The 22,393-nt window shown below is 60.3% G+C and overlaps 1 protein-coding gene across 1 annotated transcript in view; it reads left to right on the top strand.

Moving 5' to 3' along the window:
- Positions 1-260: 260 nt before the first annotated feature.
- The window catches only part of TYK2 (tyrosine kinase 2), a 30,167-nt gene continuing 8,034 nt past the window's right edge, over positions 261-22,393 (top strand). The window contains exons 1-16 of the mRNA XM_039514041.1: positions 261-398; positions 6,537-6,731; positions 8,627-8,750; positions 12,745-12,889; positions 13,597-13,760; positions 14,192-14,576; positions 15,414-15,593; positions 16,338-16,495; positions 16,575-16,695; positions 18,373-18,550; positions 18,730-18,836; positions 19,077-19,253; positions 19,609-19,696; positions 19,987-20,114; positions 20,874-21,009; positions 22,181-22,332. Of these exons, the coding sequence (XP_039369975.1) occupies positions 6,548-6,731; positions 8,627-8,750; positions 12,745-12,889; positions 13,597-13,760; positions 14,192-14,576; positions 15,414-15,593; positions 16,338-16,495; positions 16,575-16,695; positions 18,373-18,550; positions 18,730-18,836; positions 19,077-19,253; positions 19,609-19,696; positions 19,987-20,114; positions 20,874-21,009; positions 22,181-22,332 (2,427 nt within the window). The 5' untranslated portion in view covers positions 261-398; positions 6,537-6,547. The remainder of the gene's footprint in view (positions 399-6,536; positions 6,732-8,626; positions 8,751-12,744; positions 12,890-13,596; positions 13,761-14,191; positions 14,577-15,413; positions 15,594-16,337; positions 16,496-16,574; positions 16,696-18,372; positions 18,551-18,729; positions 18,837-19,076; positions 19,254-19,608; positions 19,697-19,986; positions 20,115-20,873; positions 21,010-22,180; positions 22,333-22,393) is intronic.

Here is a 22,393-nt window from a genome sequence, read left to right on the forward strand (position 1 = left end):
CAGAGCCAGGCCACGCGAGTGCTGGGGGCCCAACCCCCCCCCCATGGCCCGGCTCCAATCCAGCTGCGGGCGGGGCCGGCTCCGGGGCAGCTGCTCCAGCTGTGCCCCTCCGTCCAGCTGTGAACGGGGCGGGGCCGGCTGGGGCAGCCAATGAGCATCGCCCCCTCCCCTCTGTGGGCGGGGCGCGCCCGTTCCCCGCCCCCATCCGGGCCTGGCGGCTGGGGCGCGCGCCGCCAATGGGCAGGCTGGACGTGCGAACGGCCAATGGGAGCGGGCGTCTCATGGGCCCAATGGGAGGCGGCCTCGCGGCTGAGCCGAGGAAGCTGGAGCGGCGGCGGCGGCGGCGGCTGGGATCGGGCCGCCTGGGCGGAGAGCGCGAGCGCGACCCCGGAGCGGGGGTAGGTAGGGGAGGCTGCCCGCTGGGGGGGGGTGTCTGTGAGGGGGCTGGCTGGAGGGGCTGGCCCTGGGAAGAGGGGGTGTCTGTAGGAAGGGGTGTGGGGAGGTGGGGACAGGAGGGGCTGGCCCCGGGAAGAGGGGGTGTCTGTAGGGGAGGGGCTGGCCCTGGGAAGAGGGGGTGTCTGTAGGGGAGGGGGTAGGACGGGGCTGGCCGGTGGGGGGCCCTGGGAAGAGGGGGTGTCTGTAGGGAAGGGGGTGGGGGGACAGGAGGGGCTGGCCGGTGGGGGTGGGGCTGGCCCTGGGAAGAGGGGTGTCTGTAGGGAAGGGGGTGGGGAGGTGGGGGACAGGAGGGGGCTGCCTGCTGGGAGGGGGCTGTCTGTAGGGAAGGGGTGGGGGGGACAGGAGGGGCTGGCTGGTGGGGAGGGGCTGGCCCCGGGAAGAGGGGGTGTCTGTAGGGAAATGGGGGGATGGGGATGGCAGGCTCTGTGGGAGAACGTGGGGTGGTGGGAAGTGGGGGAGGATGCTGGGTCAGGGTCAGGGAGGAAGGGCTGATCTGGAGGAAGCGGGGGAGGGGTACAGGCTGGGGGGGCAGGAGGTGGATGAGGGGTGTCGGGGCTGGGGGGGTGCAGGTGTAGGCGGCCCTGCTGCTGGAGGCATGGGGGAGTCATGGAGATGATGGAAACTCCTCATCTAGCTCCTTTCTCCATCAAGTCTGGCCCTGGCGAGGCTGGGATGGGAGAGGGGCAGGAGGCTGTGGTGCAGAAGCTGGGAGAAGGGGTGTCCGGCACGAGGAGGAGTCGGGCTGGCTGCAGCAGAAATGGGGTGTTGTGGGGGCACTGGGGTGTCAGTTGTGGGAAGAAGCCGGCTCCCCTCCTGCGCTAGTGGGGAGGGGCACAGGAAATGTGACCCTCCTACTGCTGACTTGCTTGTTGAATGCAAAACAGCTGCCCTCCCCCCCCCCGGCCAGGCACTGCCAGCCTGCCCTGTGACACCACCTCTCCCCTGGACTTCTCTGAGTTGGGTGCTCTCTGTCTGACCGCGGGCCCCCCTGCTCCGCCCTTCCTGGAGGTGCTGGATGCTCTTGGTATCCTGGCTGGTGCGCGTCTGCCCTTTGATTTTTCCTGGGTGAAGCTCATGGGAGCACTTGGCTCATCTTGGATCTGTTTTTATTCTTCTTTCCTGAGCAGTAGTTTCAGACAGTTTCCTGCCCTGAGCCCTTGTGGGCTTAACCTTTGGGGGGATGCTCTGATTTTCAAGACAAGGGAGAGCACAGAATGCTGATCTTCTAGGCCTCGTAGTGGGCCCTTGCCTCAGGGAGCTGATCGTCTCCAGGGTAGACTCAGGTCAGACTAGCTGGTCCCAATGGCCCCTTCTGGGGTGAGAGTCTATTGAGCCGTCTTGACAGGCGAGAGCAAAATAGACCAGATTCGCTGGTTCCAAGCCTGGAAGGGCCCATTCCCGCTCTCTGGTCTGACCTCCTGCAGAACACGGGCCGGGGCACTTCCCCAGATTCATTCCTCGTTTGAACTAGAGCAAAAATCCAGTCTCAATTTTAAAATTGCCCATGATGGAGAACCCATCCCAGGCCTTGGTAAGTTGTTCCCGTGGCTAATGACCTCCGTGGTTAAAACTTTGTCTGTTGTTTCCAGTCTAACTCTGTCTAGCTTCAACTTCCCACCACGGGCTCTTGTTACCGACGCCAGGAAGGGCCGAAGGGGAGTTGCTTGTAGAGAGATGAGATTGTGGTTATTCGCTGTAGGCAACTGTTATGTCCAGGAGGTTCCCAGTGTATTAATATGATTGAAGTGTAAATGCTGGCGGCCGAACCTCGGCGGGTGTCAGTGGGTCTAGCTTCACCGAAGACAGTGGAGCGGCTGTGTTCATTACACCAGGTCAGGCTTTGGCCCTCTCTTGGCAGGGTGGTGCTGCTCAGGTGAGTCTCTTAGGGGTGGTTAGGTCGAAGCCAGGGTGAAGGCTTGGTGCATAGCAGCTTGCCTGCCTGCCCCAACTGTGTGTGTTTGACTTATACTGGTTTTACCTGATTGATTCAATTGGTGCAAAAGGCTGTATGGGCCCTGTTCTGTTGGTTTGAGCTGGGCTCATTTTGGTTTTGCTTAAGTCAGTTAGGAATCAGTTCAACTCAAGCCCAGATGAGCCACTCTTAAACCAAAATAAGAATGTCCACACTGGTAGGCACTGGCTTAACTAAATTGGTTTAAAAAACAGTTTAAGCCAGTGCAATTTGTATGTGTAGACCAGGGGTCAGCAACCTCTCAGACGTGCTGTGCTGAGTCTTAATTTAGTCACTCTAATTTAAGGTTTCGCGTGCCAGTCACACATTGTAACGTTTTTAGAAGGGCTCTTTCTATACGTCTATAATATAGAACTAAACTATTGTTGTATGTAAAGTGTAAAAGGTTTTAAAAATGTTTAAGAAGCTTCATTTAAAATTAAATTAAAATCCAGAGCCCCCCGGACCGGTGGCCAGGACCCGGGCGGTGTCAGTGCCACTGAAAATCAGCTCGCGCGCCATAGGTTGCCTACCCCTGGTGTAGACACAGTCTAGGTCCCTGAAGGGGTGCTACCATGAAGAAGGGAAGTGCCTCCCCTTTGGCTCTGGTGGTCTCCTCTTTAGTTTGTGTCCAGTTCTTCCCCTCTGAGCCTTGAGTTCGTGGTTGCTTAGGATTTGTTTGCACTGGAGGTGTGCCCAATTGCAGCCATTGGTGTAGATTTACCACTGCAGATTTCTAGCATAGATTGGCAAAGCTGCCGAAAGCCATGATTTGCAGCTGTATCCCTCTTGCTAGCAGGGGTGACTCTACCATTGCAAAGTGGGCTGTTTAGGGGCTTTCTCTGGTGACTGAGATCCCCAGGCCTTCGTGTGGGTGAAAATGAAGTGCAGAGGTTGAGGATGTGTGCTTCGTGACATCCTGCCAGCTTTGTTCTCTTGCCCTAAGGTCCAGAGGCCTGAATCAACAAGATTCCTGCTCTCCAGGAACAGCAAACATTTCAGAGCGCTGGTCCCTGTTACAAGGGTCAGGGGAGAGGCCACAGGTGAAAAGGGGGGGAAGCCAAAGGCAAACATTTAGCGCAGTGACTGTCAGTTGCTTCCAGTCTGAGACCCCTCCATGCTTCTATTTAGCAATATGGGAAGGGCAGCGTGGTCCCAACCCTGGGGCACCCCCAGCGTCCTTAAATCAAGAACCTGCAACTTTGCCGGGCAGTTTGGGGTTCCCCAGGTCCTGTGCCTCTGTAATGTTATGGAACGTAATGAACACGAAACAACCCCCAGGCTCCTGTAATTGTCAGAGTTTTTCCTGTGTTTTGCTTTGTCAAACTGTTGACATTGCAACTTGAAAGCTGGAGAAACCCTCTGAGCTCTTCCCCAGAATAATGGACTGCTGAAAACCACCATCTCAGCCGCTGCCAGTGGGTAGCGTGCCTGCGGGCTGATAAAGGGTCTGGTTTTCCAGAGGTGCAGTGCACGTGGCCGGTTGGCTTCAAGGGGTGTATGGGGTGCTGGTCCTGGGTGCCCGCAGCTCCCTCGAGTTAGAGGCACTGAGCCCTCCTGCAAACCGAGTGCAGGGGCAAAGGCAACGTGTGGGAAGCAAATCTCCACCTTGCCTGGTTTACAGAAATGAGGAAGCAAGGCTTTTTGAGAGGAGGAACAGCTGTTTGTTTTGGATTCCATTCTGGTCACTGGCAGGGATGGGGAACTGCCCAGGTTTAGCGTGAGGGTGTGTCTGAGGGATCCTGTTACGCACTTAGGTTTGAGAGGCTTTGTCCTCTGGGCAGCAGGACAGAACCCATCTTTCCTCCACTAGGTCCCCTGTCTGGGGCCGGGTACGGCGGAGGAGTCCCTGGAAAACTGCTTCTCACTGACGTTTTACCCTCTCTTCTCCCCTTCCCCTCCCCCGGCAAGAGTAAATCAAACCCGGACAGCCCACGCTCTGCTCTGTTCCTCTGCTGAGTCAGTAGGAGGAATGTGACCTGGCAGTAGTGTAATCAGCCATGCAGTAGCTGCTGTGCCATGGGGGCGGGGGGCACGTATCTGATGAGCTCCCCCGTGGGGGAGTGATGGCTCCAGATAAGCCTACACACTCAAGCACAACACCCACCCTCCCCCCACCATCTAGCTCCTGCGGCAAGCCCCTGAACCGCACAGAGCGCTCACAGGGAGCAGAGACACAGAGCATTTGCTTAAAAACCTAAACAACTGTATTTTCTTAAGCTGCTTTGCTGATACCTGCCTCCTCCCCCAGACAGAAGAGGATCAGCCAGACTTTATCCTGGGTGCTGGTGCGGGGATTGTTTGGCCTTCCAGGGGGGCTTAATCTGCTTGGAACGGAGGGTGGGGTGGGTGTTTGCTCCCATCTCCAGCGCAGGGGATGTGCCTGCACATACAGGCCCAGGTGTGGCTCCATGGTGGCACGTCGCGAGCAGTCTCTGTTGTCACTGACTTGCCCATATTTCTGAGCTCCCCAGGCATGCCTGATGTCAAAGTGAGCCCGGTGCTTACAGCCTGCTCTGTGGTCGCACGTGCTTCATACTCACTGGGGTATTGCCTGCCGGAGATGCAAAACTACACGCCCAAGAGGTTCACCTTTCTCCCCCCCGAGTCACTCTGGAGGCGACCCCCATCAATCTCGCAGCTGTTGCAGTGGGGGCGCCCGCGTGGTCCATTGCTGAGACTTTACATCTCCGGGAAGCAGCTTTTTATCTCTGCAGCTCTTCAGGCTGCTTAGCGGCTGCATGCTAGGCAGGACCTCCTCTGTCTTCTCCTCCCGATTCGCAGGCTCTGGTGGGGAGTTCATACCGTGGAATGGCAGGATACTTCCCGCCCTACGTGGGAGTTCCCTGCTGAACGATGTCTTTGGAGCTGGCAGAGGAAGCCAGTAGCTGTGTGCTGAGATCTGTCTTTAGTCAGCAAAAGGCCCCTGGCGGCATCTTTGGCTGGGGATAGAGGCCAAGGCCTGCCCTGCTACAAAGGCACAGCTCCCACTGGCTTCTCCAGGGGAAGCACCCGTGGGACTGAGGGCAGAACTGGGCCCTGGCTTAAACTAGAGTGTTGTCTTGTGATAAGAACAGGAGAGAAGGGAACCGGGACTCCTGGGTTCTCCCCAACTTGGGGAGGGGAGTGGGATCTAGTGGGTTAGAATGTGGGGGGCTCGGAGCCGGGACTCCTGGGTTCTCCCCAACTCAGGGAGGGGAGTGGGATCTAGGGGGTTAGAATGGGGGGGGCTCGGAGCCAGGACTCCTGGGTTCTCCCCAACTCAGGGAGGGGAGTAGGATCTAGTGGGTTAGAATGGGGGGGGCTCGGAGCCGGGACTCCTGGGTTCTCCCCAACTCGGGGAGGGGAGTGGGATCTAGTGGGTTAGAATGGGGGGCTGGGAGCCCGGACTCCTGGGTTCTGTTCCCATTTCTGTCACTGACTTGCTGCACCTCCTTGGATAAGTCCTTCCCTCTCTTGGCTCAATAGAGAAGTGTCTTTGGTCTGCATCTGACGCTGGGTCACGTGGTATGTTCTGCTGGGCAGAGTGCCTTGGGGGGGCCCCACCTGCAGGCTGAGGGATCCCTTCTTGTGTGAGCAGAGCGGTGGAGCCTGGCCCGAGCGAGCGCGAGCCCCGCCAGAGAGCGAGGGGCAGGGGGAGGGCTCCGGGCGCTGACCCCTGGTTTCCCCCAGTTGTTTGGGTGGGGTGCGGCGAGCCCGGCTATTGCAGAGTAATGGAGTGGTGGAGCGAGGGCCAGAGTGTGCCCCTGTTGTCCCAAGGCTCATGGGAGGGTGACTGGGCTTTGGGAGGCTGGTGTTCCTCCGCCTGGGGGGGCGCTGCCGGGACCCCATCGTTCAGAGGCTAAGGTTGGGCGTTTGCGGTGTGGTGATGCTTCGCTCCTTTCTGGCCGGCTCGTTCCTCTTCCTTCTCCCTGCTGGACTTGCCTTCCTGGGGCCCTCCTCCGACCCCTGCCCTACTGAATGCAGCCATGGCAGGCTGCTTCCAGCTGGCTGGTCCCTGGAACACAAGCACCCGCAGCCACACACAGAGCAGCGATGTTTCTTCGATGCCGTCAGGCCCCGAGACCCCTGAGTCCTACTGGAGATCGCCCCACCCTTTCCTTACAAGCGCTTCCCTCTCTCCTTTCAGGCCCCGGCGAGATGTCTCTGTGCCAGTGTGCGGGGAAGCACAGCGACTCCGACATGGAGGGCTGCTGCTTCTCGGCGGGCGGGGGCCTGAAGGTGTACCTGCACTGGAGCGGCGAGGAGGAGGAGCGGTGCCAGACCTACACGCAGGGGGTGCTGAGCGCAGAGGAGATCTGCATCGCCATTGCCCAGAAAATCGGTGAGCGCTGGCTGCCTGCGGAGCCTGGAGTGTCCCTGGGCTACCGCCGCTCCAGACAAGCCTCCATGAGTCTGCCCCAAAGACAGGGCTCTGAGCAGTCATTTGTGCTTAACGCTGCTGGATCTGCCAGGGAGGGTCACCGCCCAGTGCTGCATTGGGGTGAGGTGGGGGCGGGGGGGCTGATCCCTCGCTTCAGACTCAAAGATGAAGGTTCCCTCTGCTTCCCTATGATGCTGGCAGCCTGCGGGGCCAGTGAGCAGCACAGGTGTTACAGGAGCACCAGTGTCGTTGTAACTGTTTCTTCCTGCCTCCCCTGTCCGTTACCGCCCCGTGGGGTCCGATCCAAAGCCTTTCGCGTCAAGGGGCTGTTGGGGCACGTGTCCTCCTGAGATACCGTGAACTCGTGTGACCCTGGGTTGCTAGTGCGCAGCTGCTCTGCAGGCCACCCTCTGCCCTGCCTATGAAGGCAGCCGTGCTGCCAGCCTGGGCCTGGCATCCTCTGCATAACCCTGAGCTCTCACTGGCCAGTGCTGTCTGCGATGATGTGGCTCTGCCCACTGGGGATTATGAATCACGTCGGCTGGACGATACCAGCCGTGCTCTGGTGCCGTAGAGCCGAAAGGGCTGTTACTCCCTCCGGTGAGCAGCTCCCCGCTCTGAACCAGCCAGTCCCTGACCAGAGGCAAAAGGCTCTAATCCCTGCCTGCCCCGGCACCACCGAGTCCCCCTTGCTGCGTATTGTTGAGAGTTCACGTCCCCCTTAGAAGCTCTGTGTCCATTAGAGCTGTAGCTCTTGCTAATCAGGACCACTGGCTCTAGCCTCCTGTGTGTCTCTGGCGTTCCTAGGTGAAGGGGTGAATCTCCCTCTTCCCCTGTGCTCTGGCTGTTGGGTCTTTACTGGAAGGCTGAGTTATCGCAGCATGACTAGCTCAACTGTGGTGATGTGGCCTCTGACTCGTTGGCATCTTCGCGTGATAAACACTCTGCCACTCTCCAGGGACTTTCCCTGGTGAGCCACAGGAGCCGTGGATGTCACCCGAGCCTGGTTCTTAGGTCCCGTCAGAGCCGAGCCGCCAGGGCTGCCCTTAGGGTCTGTGCAGGGGTATTTCCCTGTCACACTGGGAGGAGGAGGGAGTGGTTGATGTGCCTTTTAACCCCGGGTTTGCTGCAAACCTCCTTTCCTCCTGTGTGAGGCCAGCTAACAAACCAGGCTGGGATACTGTCTCCCATCGTGGTGTTTTCTGCTTGGTGCAGTTTAAAAAAAACCCCAACTCCACAAAACCAGTCATGCTGCTGAGAGGCTTGTCAGGCCAACTGGCTGCCTCTGAGCAACCAGCCTGGGGTGTGGCGATGTCTCTGGAGGAGGCAGTGTGGCCTAGTGCAGAGAGCACTGGACTAGGACTCGGGACCAGGGTTCTGTTCCTGGCTCCACCGCTGACCTGCTGCTGGGTGACCTTGGGCAAGTCTCTGTCCCGCCCCGTGCCTCAGTTTCCCCATCTGCAAAACAGAGTTAATGCTTTGTAAAGCCCTTGGAGATCTGCGGCCGAAGTGCTATTTAAAAGCTAGCGATGAGGATTCTTGTTAAAAGCAGGCTAGTTTTAACAAGTACCTTTAAATTATGAGCTGTCACATGGCTCAGAAAAGGCTAATTCCGTTATTGCACTGTGGGACTTGGGCCTAGACCGTGGGGCTCGGAGCATCCGGCGCTGTTCCTGCTGTTGGCACTCGGTGAAGGAATCTGTTACCAGTAAATCCTGTAACGGGGAGCAGAGAACTGGGAACAGCTTCCAGGACAAGACAATGAGAGAAGCCGCTATAAAACCGTGCCGTCTAACGCCGGGGCAGAGGAGAAATGCATCCCTGCCATGGCACAGGAATTCTCTTGTCTCCTGCAGGGATCACGCCGCTCTGCTACAGCCTCTTCGCGCTCTGTGATGTGCAGACCAGAGTCTGGCTCCCTCCCAACCATGTGTTTGAAATCAGCAAAGACACCAACCTGAATCTGCTCTTCCGCATGAGGTGAGAATTGCTCCCTGGGGTCACGGGTGGCTCCTCACGCTCTCTGCTTTCTCCAGCTGCAGTTGGGAGGCGAGGGGCCCCTTAGCCAGCTGCTATGGGGTAACGTGCCAGGCATTTGAATAGAATAGGAACGCTCGTGTTGGGGACAGGCATCCCTTGGTTACCTGGGAAGGGAGACAACAGAAGCAATTAAGAAGCCTGGATAAAGGTTGGCATCGGGTCAAAGAGCGACCGGGCAGCATCTCTGGGGAAGTGAGAGACTCTGTGCATGTCTTTCTGGGTCTCCCTTGGGCTGACTGCACGGCTGAGAGCTGGGCGGTGTGCCCCTGCCGTGGAGATCTCCATCCCAACCCGCATCCCCTGCTGTTCCAGTCCGTGCTTCCCCGCAGTCAGCTCTGCTTCTGCTGTGCCAGACTTGGGCTTCTCCTGAGCAGAATCTACCAGTCACGTCATTGCGTAGCGCTGGTGACGTGGAGAAAGGTCCCAAGGGAAATAGGCTGAGACCCACCGAACTCGTTCTCCCTGTGACTTGGGGGCAGCGTGTTGATCGAGGTCTCCAGGTATGAAGAGAGTAGAGTGTGTGGGTTTTACAGCCGTTAGGCAGTTCTGCTTATTGACATCCTCCCTGTGAGGCTCTTGCATACCACAGGAATCATGCTGCGTGACACGGCATATCCTCCTAGAACGCAGTCCCCAGTGCTTTCAAGGCAGGGCTTTCATGCTCATTTTTATAGCATCTGAGTCAAAATAAAGGCAAAAGTGAACAGGGATTACAAGACTGTTTGGTCTGGGTTTTTTAGGCCCTGTGAACCTCTTCTCTGGCAGCTTTCCTCCTTAGCACCATTGTGGTTTTCATTAGAAAGTGGAATGTTTGCTTGGAGGCATCTCGTATGTCCCTGTCGGGCATGCAGGGGCTGACTAGTTAAAGGCCGTCTGTCTGGCACTGCACTCATGGCCTGCAAATCAGCAGTGGCCAAAGGGTCTGTATGGGAGGGCTTTGGCCGCGTGCATCGCCATGGTACTGGAGTGTGGATCCTGGGCTCCTAAAAAACAGCCTGTTGCCAGCCTCTTCTGCAGTGCAGACCACATATCCCAGCATGCTTAGCTGCTCAGCTCAAGATGGGGCAAAGCATGCTGGGATATGTAGTCTTTGTGTTGCTCTAAACAGCATCACTATAGGCCACAATCTCTGTACCAGGGTCGCCCAGAGTGGGGGGCGAGTGTGGCAATTTGCCCCGGGCCCCACAAGGGCCCTGCGAGCCCTGGCCCGGCGGTGGGCCCTTCAGTCGCTCCGCGTCTTTGGTGGCATTTTGGCAGCGGGGAGCCCTTCAGTCTGACTGAAGGGTCCCCCGCTGCTGAAATGCCGCCAAAGACCCGGACCGCCTCCGGGTGAGTACAAGTGCCACAGCTCCCCTGCTTTGCCGTCTGATTGCAGATAGCGCGTAGGTCTCTGGCAGCTGAGCCCCTGGGTTGGACAGAGGATCAGTCACATTGATAACACAGCCTGGTCCAACGGCCGGATCCAGCCCCTAGATTACAAATGCTCGCGTTGGATGCTGCGATCTCCCAGCAGCAGCACTCTGTTCCTTTCCCCTCCAAGGCACAGCTAGGTGCAGCTCTGTCGCTCCTCTGTCCTCAGCAGGACGGGTGGCTAAGCCACCCACGCCAGAGCACGGCTGCAGGAAATTGCGTCTCTCGGTATGTGAGCGTCAGAAGAGCTGTGTGCTCGCTACCGCAGACAGCTGTGGCTTTGAGGGTTCTGGGGAGGACACAGGCAGTGGAAACTGAAACTCGCTTTGGCTGGAGTTTGTGCCTCTGCCGCATTTCCATAGTGATGCTCCCCAAGATGGGTGTCGGGGGCCCAGCACAGGGGGGTCCTGCTCCTGGCTGGCCCCTCTGGATGTAATCCAAAGAGCGACGTGATAGTGGCGCACAGTGCTGGGGAGAGGTGTCGACCCAGGGAGACTGGAGGCCTCGAGCCACAGTGCAGGCACGATGCAGCTGGTGAGCTAACCGTGCTCTGGCTACGAATTGTGTGGCCTGCCAGTCTTTGTACAGTGTGTGCCTCCTCCCACCCCGGCTGACACCTCTTGTCATGAGGGGCCTGTGGGATGCAAGCAGCAGTGCTGCAAGCTTCCCTCCCCAACACACCCAGCTTGGATCAGAGCTTTGCTGTGCGAGATGCTGGACAATCCATGTGAGACGGTGCACTCTGTGCTCCACGGAGCCCCGATCCTACCCACACCTGTGTCCGGAGAGGCGAATGGCAGGCTTGGGGCCTGTGACAGTAGCTTGCTTGCCGCATTGGTAGCGGTTTCGTTCTGTTGCAGTTGAACGGGTCAGGAGCCTTGGTTTCCATGCAAGTCTTGCTGCTGGACAGTCCTGTTGGTTGGGCATCCCTGCCTTGATTTCTGCTTGACGGGCTCGGAGACCACTTGTGCTGCACACAAGTGACTCCTGTCCTCAGCAGCTCTGGTGCTGCCGTGGCTGCCTGCTGGAAGTGCTCGATGGAGAGCCATGTTCTCACCACTTTATAGGCAGGGAAACTGAGGCCCAGAGGAGCAGCATAGCCTGCGCCAAGGTGACTGGGTTTAGAACACAGGAGGCCTTAGCCCTGAGAGGCGTGTCTGCTCTGGCTGAGACCTCTGATCCCATGAGCCTTTGTAAACAGCAGGTTTTTTAACCCCGTCTCCTCCCTGTGCCCCGAGAGCAATTTGAGTTTGCTGACTATGGAGCTGGCAACTGAGAGGAGAGGGTGTTCTCAGGCAGGGAGTGCCAGGCAAGTGAAGTACATTCCTTTGGAAGAAGCCAGCTGCACCTGAGAGGTGTGTGTAGTCTGGCGCATTTCCCTGCCCATAATACCCAGCCCCTGGAAACCTCCAGCCTCTCCACAAGCCTGGAAACCACAAGCTGGGGATCTGTGTGGGAGGTTCCCTGAATCGGGGGTGTTTGGCAAGGGGGGTGCAGGTCTGTGATGTGCTAAGAGCTGTTCCTGTTCAGCAGCCTGGGCGGGGTCTTGGTCCCCCTCGCTTGCAGTCCAGGTCTGTCTTGTCTCCGCCGAATGGGCCTTGAAGTCTGAATTCCTCCTGCGGGGTGGGGCCCGGCTGGCAGAATTGGGGAAAATGTCCTGGGAGACTCACCCTGCTGCTGCTCTGGCTGCATCTCTGCGGTAATAGAGGCCTTTGGTCCCCAGCTCACTGCATTGGCATGGACGCTGTCTGCCAGATTTAAACCGCCTGCACCATGGGGGAGTGCTGGCTCATGCCTTCCCCGCTGGAACACGCGCAGGCGTTTCTCTGGCCAAGCTCCAGCGCTCGTTCAGCTGTACGGAGCGGCCTGCAGCGTGCAGCACCCCAGGCAGCAGCTCTGGGGTGCCAGCACGAGGGGCTGAGACCTCAGCATTGAACAGGAATCACTGTCCTGGCTAGGCTATGCCAGGCTGCCCCTGGAGGGTCCTGCAGCAGTGGGGAGGCTGGCGGGGTCAGGTCCTTGCTGATACAAATCCCTGAAACTCCTGCATGCTGGTTTGCGCCAGCTGAGGAGCCGGCCCTTAACTCTAGCAGGGTGTAGGTCTGCTTGGCTGTATTGCCAGTCCCAGAGGGGTGGCAGTGTGGGCTAGTGGAGAGAGCACTGGACTGGGACCCAGGAGACCTAGGTTCTATTCCCAGCTCTGCCACTGACCTGCTGGATGGCCTTGGGCAAGTCACTTCATGTCTCCGTGCCTCAGTTTCTCCAGCTGTAAACAGCACTAATGATACTGGCCTCCCTTGTAAAGCACTTGAACGTGCACTAGTGAAAAGCTGTGGCTTTCTATGCTGCTGCTGTGGAGACCAGGCTCCCTTCGCTGTGACTGCTGCTCGGGGCAGCTTGGAGGGGACTGACTCAGGAGCAGAAGAGGGAGGATTTTGTAGCCAGGGTCTGGCAGCTGCTGAACCACCGGGCTCAGTGGTGCTGTGGCCCCTCCCACAGGTTTGTCTGTGTGTGTCTCCCGCAGGTACTACTTCCGCAACTGGCATGGCATGAGCGACAGAGAGCCGGCCGTTTACCGCAACGTTCCCCGGCAGAGCGACGCCCTGGAGGACAAGCTGCAGGGCGGGGCGCTTCTGGACAAGTCGTCCTTCGAGTATCTCTTTGAGCAGGTGGGGGCCCCGGTGCTGGACTGGGAAGGGCTGGCGGCCCAAAGGGTTACAGACAGACCCGGGGCTCCCTAGGGATGAGTGCCGCTTTCACCAGCGCTTCCCGCCGGGTGCCTCTGATACTCGGCTGAGTGTGCCAAGTGCAGGATGAGAACCTGTGCAGAACAGGCAGGGATCTGCCCCCTGCCTCAGGGGAGAGTCGGGCGCTGATTCCCAAGTGCGCTGGCACAATGTTTTCTCAGCTTCCCCGTCACCTGCGCTGGCTGTGCATTCCTGGCCTGGTTCAGTGGCAGGAGGCCAGCTTGCCGCCAGGCTGTGGGCTGGGGAAAGGGTTAAACAATGTAGCAACGGCCAAACCGGATCAGAGCAGGGGCCTACGTCCCTCTAGCCTGGTCTCCCACCTCGGACAGGGGCAGGACCAGCTGCCTCGGAGGAAGGTGTGGAATATCCTGCCCCGAGGAAATTTCCTCCTGAGCCCTGAGAGCTCAAGGTCAGGGCGCCTGCAGCTCTTCCACACAGAAGAAAATCTTTAAGGTGATTTAAAGATATTCCAAATCTGAGACGGGCTCTCTGTGGGGCTGAGACGGGCTCTCTGTGGGGCTGAGACGGGCTCTCTGTGGGGCTGAGAAGGAAGACAGCTACATTCGATGGCTGGTTTGAGTCCCCTTTTCTCTTTGGAGAACGTTGTTTGTTTCTGGTTCCCTTTGCAGGGGAAATACGAGTTCATTAATGACGTTGTGTCTCTGAAAGACCTTCAGAGCGAGCAGGAGATCCACCGGTTTAAGAACGAGAGCTTAGGCATGGCTGTCCTTCACCTCTCTCACATGGCTCTCAAACGAGGCGTCTCTCTCGAAGAAGTGGCCAAAAAAACCAGGTGATTGCGGGGTGGCTGGGCATCGGCGCTGTGCTGTCCACCTCCATCCCAGGTACTGCGTGTGGCTGCTGAATGGCGGCCTCTTCTGGGGCGGAGCTTGCCTCACGCAGCGCTGAAAACAATATGGCTTTCGTGGAGGTGGTTTCTGGAGCCCCTCATAGGAGTCGCCTGGCAGCAGGTGTTGGAACTGAATTGGCCCCCGGAGAGCCCGCGTTCACATTGTGCCGCTGCTCCTCCAGCGGGCACCCTGCCACCCAAGGGGGCGGTAGGGCCCAAGGCACGTCGCACTGTGCCGGGTACTAGGGTTCGTGGTGGAACGGCGTTGTGGGACTGCAGCGTCCTTTCCGCATGCTCTGCTTTGCCGTTCGCTCTCCGCCCCTCCCGGCGAGCTAACCTTCCCGGGGGCTGTTCCTTCCCTGTGTCTCTCGCAGCTTCAAGGGCTGCATCCCGCGCTCCTTCTGCCGGCAGATCCAGCAGAACAACTACCTGACCAAGTTCCGCATGAGGAACGTCTTCAGGAAGTTCGTGCAGCGCTTCCAGCGGCACACGGTCAGTGCGGGGAAGCTGACGGAGCAGGACGTCATGTACAAGTACCTGGCCACCTTGGAGAACCTGGCCCCCCGCTTCGGGAGCGAGCTCTTCCCCGTCCTTTCCTTGGAGGCGGCCTCCGAGGGCGAGAAGGTGCTGCTCTATGTCAATGGAGGGCACGCGCAGCTGGAGGACGGCTGTGCCTCCTCTCCCAGGGACAGGCCCGCCACCCATGAAGTCCTGGTCACCGGCACGGACGGGATTCAGTGGCGGACTGCCCCTGTTGAGGTAGGTCGTACTCGGCTCCCCTGCCATGGGGGGCCACTGGCTCCTCTTCCTGGGGAGCAGCAAGTGGCAGTGCTGGTCCTGGTCTAGCTAGGGCTGACCAACGCCCCCCCGCCCCCCAAGGCACTGAGGCCTAGTGGGTAGAGCCTAGGGCTTGGGCTCAGGAGACCTGGGTTCTGCTGCTGGGTGAGTCCTGGCCCTGCTCAGTGCCTCAGTTTCCCCATCAGTAAAGTGAGGGTGATGGTCAGTGTTCGGCCCAGGCTGGGGTAGGGAATTTAGGTGATGGTACTGATCTCCTGTGAGAGCTGCTGCTGAAAAGTGCTAGGCAAGAGCCAGGCAGTGGTTGTTCATGGTGTGCGCCTGGGGAAACCCCCGTCTCCGAAGGCACAAGACTAGCCTGGCCTTGAGGGCCCAATGAATGAGGATGGCATCGGTCCAGCGTCCGGGGCTTCCCGTGTTCCGTGCCACGCAAGCGCTGCTAGCCCCAGGGCTAGAAACATGCTCTGCTGAGCAAGTGGTGTGCTCGCTCGGACTTGCCTCGGTGCTGGCACGAGCCGTGCTGCTGCTGCCGGAGCTGAAAATGCTGCCTCCTCCCAGGGCATGCGGGGTCCGGACCCTCCAGGGACGGCGCCTGCCAAGGCCGCGTCAGAACTGATGTGGGGCGGGAGGCGCACGTGGTGGGGCAAAGGGCTAGCTGCTCGCTGGCAGGAGCTGACGTGGGGAGCCTAGTGCCATGGGAGAACGCAGGCCAGGCCTGTCCACCGCTTCGCCTAGTCTGTGGATGCTGCCCAGCCCCCTGGAAAGCTGGAGCCGTGACCCCACTTTGTTTTACTTCTGCAGAGTGCAGAAAGCCTCCCCCCCCGGGGCTATTTTGGGAGGAAGACCAGGGCCAAAGAGCCATGTCAGCCAGTGGAGAGGAGCGAGGCCAAGTGGGTGCGCTTCTGTGACTTCCAGGAGATCACACACATCGCCCTCGAGGGCTGCAAAGTCAGCATCCACCGCCAGGACAACAAGTGCCTGGTGAGGGCTCTCCCTGCATGGCCGGGCTCTGGGGTGGGGACTGCCTCCCTCCGGCTGTGGGAGGGGAGTGGGGGCTAGTGGTTAGAGCAGGGGAAGCCTGGGTTTCACCCCCAGCTCCACCTGTGGTGTGGGCTTGGCCAAGTCACCGGGTAACGGGGGGGTGTTAGGCTTTAATCGCTGAATGTCTGTCCGGTGCTTTGAGAGCCGTGGCTCCCGGGTCAGCCCATTGGAGATGGGAGGGGGTTGGCATCAGAGGGCAGACTATGGAACAGCTCCTGGCTCCAGCCGTCTCCGGGATGGGGGGTGCCGGGGAGGGGGTTGGCATCAGAGGGCAGACTACGGAACAGCTCCTGGCTCCAGCCGTCTCCGGGATGGGGGGTGCCGGGGAGGGGGTTGGCATCAGAGGGCAGACTACGGAACAGCTCCTGGCTCCAGCCGTCTCTGGGATGGGGGGTGCCAGGGAGGGGGCCTAAGGGAGCTGTGGGTTGTGTGCAGAGGGGGTGGGGCACTACCAGAATCTTGGGGCTTTCCCATAGCGCATCAGGATTCCACAGGGGTTGCTGTTAGTGCCGTGCCAGCGGCTGGGAGTTCCAACCCATGGGGTGAGCGCTCGGGGGGTTGATCCTTGAACCACTGGCTGGCTCAGAAACCGGAGCTGGGACAGTGAAGGGGGGGGGGAGGGCGAGGCCTAGGCAGCCTCTCGGCTCCCAGTGATGACGCCCCGTGGCTGTCTTTCCCCCCCAGGAGCTGGTTCTCCCGTCATACGAAACGGCCCTGTCCCTGGTGTCGCTGGTGGACGGCTACTTCAGGCTCACGGCCGACTCCAGCCACTACCTGTGCCACGAGGTAGCCCCGCCACGGCTGGTGATGAGCGTCCTGAACGGCATCCATGGGCCAATGCAGTAAGTGGTGCCTGCTGCCGAGTGGGAGACCTGGGGCTCAGCGCGGCCTGGGCCCGTCTGACACCTTTCCTACCTCCAGGGAGGAGTTCGTCTTCGCCAAGCTGAAGCGGGAGGAGCAGGACGGGCTGTACATCATCCGCTGGAGCATCCTCGACTTCAACAGGCTGATCCTGTCGGTGGTGAAGAGGGACCGAGGGCAGGTGAGGCAGGCGTGGGGTGAGCAGTGTGCATCCGAGATGGAATCGAATGCGCGAAGGCCCCATACGCGTGACAGCTGCTGCACTGGCTGTACGTTCTTACACTCTGCCAGCAGCAGTGGTTTGCGCTCTCAGCCTCTGCAGAGGGAGGACTGTGTGGACGGTGGAGTGTCTTGTTCTGGTAGGGTTTGCTGGGGTGGGAGGAGGCAGGTTAGAGCAGTGGAGTGGTGTCGGGGGGGCTTGGGATGGTCCTTGGCTCCCTGGAGAAGTTTGTTCCCCAGTCCCGGCCAAGCCCTGGAGAAAGCCCCGTCTCCCACCCAGACTAGCTTGGCCTCATTCCTGGGACGCTCTGCCAACTGCATGTCACAGACCTAGTTTTCTGCTCATGAGACCCACTTGTCCTGAATGGTGTCTGGGCCGGGAGCCAGCTGGCGGGGGTTTGGGAGTGGTGTACTCCCGTTGGGTGGAGTGTATGGACCCAGCACCGCATGCGGGTTCCAAGCGTTGGCATCCACGCAGCAGAACTGCTCTGGCTGGCTTTTACTGCTCTCCCGTGTTCGGAGGGGTTGGACCAACCTGGGTCTGATCCGGGCAGCTCCAGACATGCCAAACATGTGCAGCCACCTCTGGGGTGGAAAGTGGCAACTAACAGACACAGAACACAAGAGTGGGGCAAAGGGAGACTTAGAGGAAAGAGACTGGGGTGAGCCAGGGGATTTTCCCAGGACCGCGAGGGACCCAAGCCCCATTGGAATCCAGCTCCTTTTGCCTGGCTGCCCAGGCAGAGCAGCGCCTCTTGTCTGAAAGTCTCATTAATTCCAATCTCACTCAAGTACAGACATGTCCCAGCACACAGCTGCCATGACCACAGGGCCGCTTGGGTCTGTGCCCTGCCACTGGCACGTGCCTCTCCGTAGAAACACTCCCTTTCCCTGGCGCCTCCACGCCTTGCATGGCGGGTCCCTGGCACAGCCCTCCACACAATCGCCCTGGGGAATGCAGGCCAGGATGCCAGCAGATAGGGAACCTGGGGGCGGCTTGTGAGGAAGGCTGCAGCTGGTACAGCATCTGTGCGTGCTGTGTAACCGGCCGGGAAGGTATGGGCTGCCCTGGTGTCTCACCTGCGGTGAGAGTGAGTGTTTTCTCCTGAGCCAACCTAGTTACTGCAGGAAATGCCGGAGCTGAGCAACAGCTTCCTTCTCCGTCTTGGGCTGGCGTAGCGCAGTGGCAGCAGACAGGTTTAATCCAGAGGCAGAGACCTTGCCTGGCCACTGTCTGAAATGGCAGCGCTGCCCGGAACCCTGCTGCAGCCCCTTTGGTGAGCCGGGGTGTGGCCAGCTGGCCAGAGCTCGGATGGAAGAGGTGCTGCCGGGCTGACTGCCTGGAGAGAGGAGCTGGGGGATTGTGAGGAAATGGTGGTGAGACGCTGGTTAGCCAAGCGCAGGGCCTGACCCCAGACCCTGCCTGGAGCACGGCGCTCTGAACCAGCGAGTGACTAGGGAGAAGCTGCAGGCCCCTGCCACCCACTGATGGTTTTTAGTGGCATGGGTGGGTGACGGCAGGGTCTGCACGCTCAGGCGTGAGACTGTCAATGGGGCATGTGCACACTGAGCGGGGGTTCTGGGAGCCATGGACGTCGGGTTCCCCTGTCACAGCGGAGTCTCTCTCCCTGGGACACAGGCCACCCCCAAATACAGGCAGTTCCGGATCCAGAAGAGAGGCGACTCCTTCGTGCTGGAGGGCTGGGAGCGGGAGTTCTCCACCGTACGGGAGCTGATGGACGTTCTCAAAGGCTGCACACTCAAGTCGGGGGACGAGAGCTTCGCGGTGAGGAGGTGCTGCCCGCCGAAGCCGGGAGGTATGAACCCCCCCACTGGTTTGGGGAGTGAGATTCTCCCCAGGAGCCTCTGGCAGCAGCTGAGGCTCTGCCCCAGCCCAGAGCTCCCACATGCAGAGAGCCAGAGCAGGCTCCTAAATGGCTTGTTTCAAGGCGGATGGGGTCTCTGACCTCCTCTTCCTGTGGGCCTCTCCCCACAGAGATTTCAGACCTGATCATCGCCCGGAGGGTGAAGGACAGCACCCGGCAGATCCTGAACCTGACCCAGCTCAGCTTCCACCAGATCCGGAAAAATGAGATCACCCAGGTCAGCCTCCCTGGCGAGGCTCCGGGGGGGACTGGGCGGTGTCCTGGAGGAGAATCGATGCGCAAGGGACGCTGAAAGCCGGTGCAGTGGGGGGGGGACTGGGGAGCAGGTGCTGGGCCTGGCTCAGGAGTGGGGGCTCAGCACCTTCAGCCCAGGGACGGTCTCCCTCTGGCCATGGTGGGGAGCAAGCGGGGTTCTCCCTGTGGTGCCGAGTAACCCCTTGCTGCTGTCTCCCTGCAGAGAGCTCACCTCGGCCAGGGCACTCGCACCAACATCTACGAGGGCGTGCTGCATGTCTGCGGGGGTGCTGGCGGGGACGACGAGGCCGAGTACTTCTCCACCGAGCAGAACAACAACAGTCGGGAGATGCACGTGGTACTCAAGGTGCTGGACCCCAGCCACAGGGACATCGCCCTGGTGAGCCTCGCGAGCCCTGGGGCTGAGCGGGTGGGCAGGAGGGAGTGCTGGGCCCAGCCTGCTGGCGGCTCGGGGTTGGAGCTCTGCGGTGTGGACGGGCTCCACGCTTGGGACACCGCACGGACTGAGACCGGGACCCTCCCGATGGTGCCATAGGCCAGGGGACTGTGGGGCGAGGAGGGGGTGCTTGGGAGCCCAGGAGGAAGGGTGACTCTGAATGTGGGGAGACGCCCCTGGACCTGGATAGGAGCCTGGGGGAGGAGGGGTGAAATGGCCCCACCCCAGCCCGCTGGCTGCTTCGGTGGCTGGCTGTCCCGGGGATCGCGCTCCAGTGACTCCCTGCTTCTCTCTGCAGGCGTTCTTCGAGACGGCCAGCCTCATGAGCCAGGTCTCGCACATCCACCTGGCGTTCGTGCACGGCGTCTGCGTGCGAGGCTCCGAGAGTGAGTAACCGCGCCCCAGTGCATGGCCCTCCCCGGGATGGCAGCTGCAGCCGCCTCCCTCCGCCCCTCCCTAACAGCCTGTCTGGCCCTTTGCCCCCTCTGAGAGGGCAGGAGTCTCCCTCCCCAGCCTGCCTGTGCAGGGGGTTTATCTCGGCAACAGTTGATCAGACTGCGACTTGCCAGCATGTCTGTCCTGAGCGTCCTCAGCTGGGCCCCAGCCTGTGGCCCTGCCTTGCCCTCCAGTGCCAGAGAGCCAGGCTTGCGAGGACTGGCCTCTTCTGCCCTCTCAGATATCATGGTGGAGGAGTACATCGAGCACGGCCCCCTGGATGTCTTGCTGCGGAAGGAGAAAGGCCGGGTGACTGTCGGCTGGAAGATCACGGTCGCGAAGCAGCTCGCCAGCGCCCTGAGCTACTTGGTGAGAAGCTGTTAGGAACAGGGATGTGTCCTGGGCGTGGGGCGTTCGTTGGAGGCTGCCCTGGAGAGCCGTGGGCTTGTTCAGGCACCATTTGCCCCTGCTCCTCTCTGCTCCAGCCCCCGGGGAGCGCCAGCTGCCAGCGCTCAGCACTGCCGATCCATCTGGGTAGGTCCTCAAACCCTCTCCCTCATCCTGTGTCCCAGCACCTCCCCACCCCTGGGAAGCACGGAGCCGAGGAGCGACTCATCCAAGGTCGACCAGCAGGACGCTGGCAGTGCTGGGGTTTGAACCCAGGCCTCTCGCCAAGGTGCACCGCTAGGTCTGAAACCGTGGGACTGTCTCTGGTACCACGTGAACCGCGCTCCCTGGTCAGAGCGAGGCCTGGTGGGGGCCTGGGAGAGCCGGGAGTGGAATGCCGCCTCCTCCCTTCCTTGCTAGGACCATTGTCAGCAGCTCAGGAGTGCTCCCACGCCCACACTCGGCAGCTGCTTGGAAAGGCTGCGGGTGGCAGGCCGTAGCCCTGTGCAGAGCTGCACAAAGGCCAGCTGGGGCTCCTGTTCTCCCCCCACATCTGTTTCGCGGAGGGGGAAAGAGGCAGGAAGCGAGTGCCTGCGTGTTGAGCTGTGACGGGACCCAGGAGTCGTGTCCTGCTTCTGCCCGCAGAGCCATCGTTCCAGCCTGCTCTTCAGGTGCTCTGCAGAGCACCTGGGACTATCTTAAAGGCACGGGGCTCCTCACCTCTCTCCATTTTTTTTACAGGAGGACAAAAACCTGGTGCATGGCAACGTGTGTGCTAAGAACATCCTGCTGGCCAGGAAGGGGTTGGAGGACGGGTTGCTGCCTTTCGTGAAGCTCAGCGACCCTGGGGTCAGCTTCACGGTGCTCTCCCGAGAAGGTACCTTCTCCTCCCGCGTAGTTCTCGGGGCCCTCCCTCCAGACGCCCGGCTTGTCGGTGGCTGCAGCTGAGCAGCCACCTGCAGCTCCCCCAGAGTGCTGTCACCAGGCTCTGCAGCAGGGATTCCTGTGAATTATGCATCAGCTGGGCTGAGCGCAGTCATCCCAGGTTTCAGTCGGCGCGCCAGCCAGGCTTGGCTCGCGCTCCTGTCTGACCCTGAGCGGAGCCCCGTGAGTCGCCTGCTCCAGCAAGGATCCCAGAAGCAAACGAAAGGCGAGGCCCTTCTCCAGCACCTTCCCGCCCAGCGGGTCCTCGAGCGCTCGCCAAACGACTCAAGGAGTCACTGCAACCACCCTGGATGTGCAGCCACCTCTGGGGTCTGCTGTCGCAGCTGTTGGAACGGCGCACAGCAACGCGACACACCCGTTGAGGACAGGAAGTGGAGGGATAGTTTTTGGGAGAATTGGATGCAGCATGTGATCAGCCAGGCTAGAGTTTGGCCAGGACTCGGGGACCAAAAGAGCTGTGGGATGGACTGTGACCAGAATGTTGCATCTCCACCATCCCCTGAGCACCATGTGGAGTCCTGAGGTCCCGGCCCATTCCAAGGGCCGAACCTCACTCCCTGCAGCACAGGCCCCCTAGCCACACTGGGGTCATCAATGACTCTCGGGGGAGAGCGCCTCCTACTGAGCCACCCGTTCCATTTCCTGTAGCACTGCCTCCGAGGGGAGCACGCCCTCTGCTGAGCCCCGGGGTGCTGCCTGCAGCCCAGCTCTCCCTTGGGAGATGTGACCGGATCGGAGCACCGAGTGGAGGGTGCGGGTTACACGCCCCGGGTGACTCCGGCCACCAGGCCCTGCTCAGGAGACTCCCATTTGGTCTGTTTGCTTTGTCCTCTCCTAGCTGGGAGCCCGGCCCCTCCTGCTCCTCCAAGCAGGGCTGGGGACTCTGGAGCTGCACGTGTGACTCCTGACGTCAGCACGCAGCAGGGGTGGGCTGCAGAGCCGAGCTGGGTCACTGTGACCGGGCCTGACTCCTTCGGCGTCTGCCCCATTCTTGCGGCCCTGCTGCAAGGGGCTTTCCCCAAACCCGAGTTCTTAGCGGTGTGTGCGGTGGCTCAGGCAGTGTCCCTGCAGCAGCCCCGAACCCCTCTCTCCTCTTCCCCAAGAGCGAGTGGACCGGATCCCCTGGATCGCCCCTGAGTGCGTCCAGGATGTCGGCAGCCTCAGCACCGCAGCCGACAAATGGAGCTTTGGCACCACCCTGCTGGAGATCTGCTTTGATGCGGACGTCCCGCTGAAGGAGCGCACCCCCTCTGAGGTAACGCCTGCGCCCGGGTGCCTGTACCCCCCAGCCTGGTATGCACCTGTCCCACAACCTC

Source organism: Mauremys reevesii, linkage group 25 (genome assembly GCF_016161935.1).
Source record: "Mauremys reevesii isolate NIE-2019 linkage group 25, ASM1616193v1, whole genome shotgun sequence".
NCBI lineage: Eukaryota > Metazoa > Chordata > Testudines > Geoemydidae > Mauremys > Mauremys reevesii.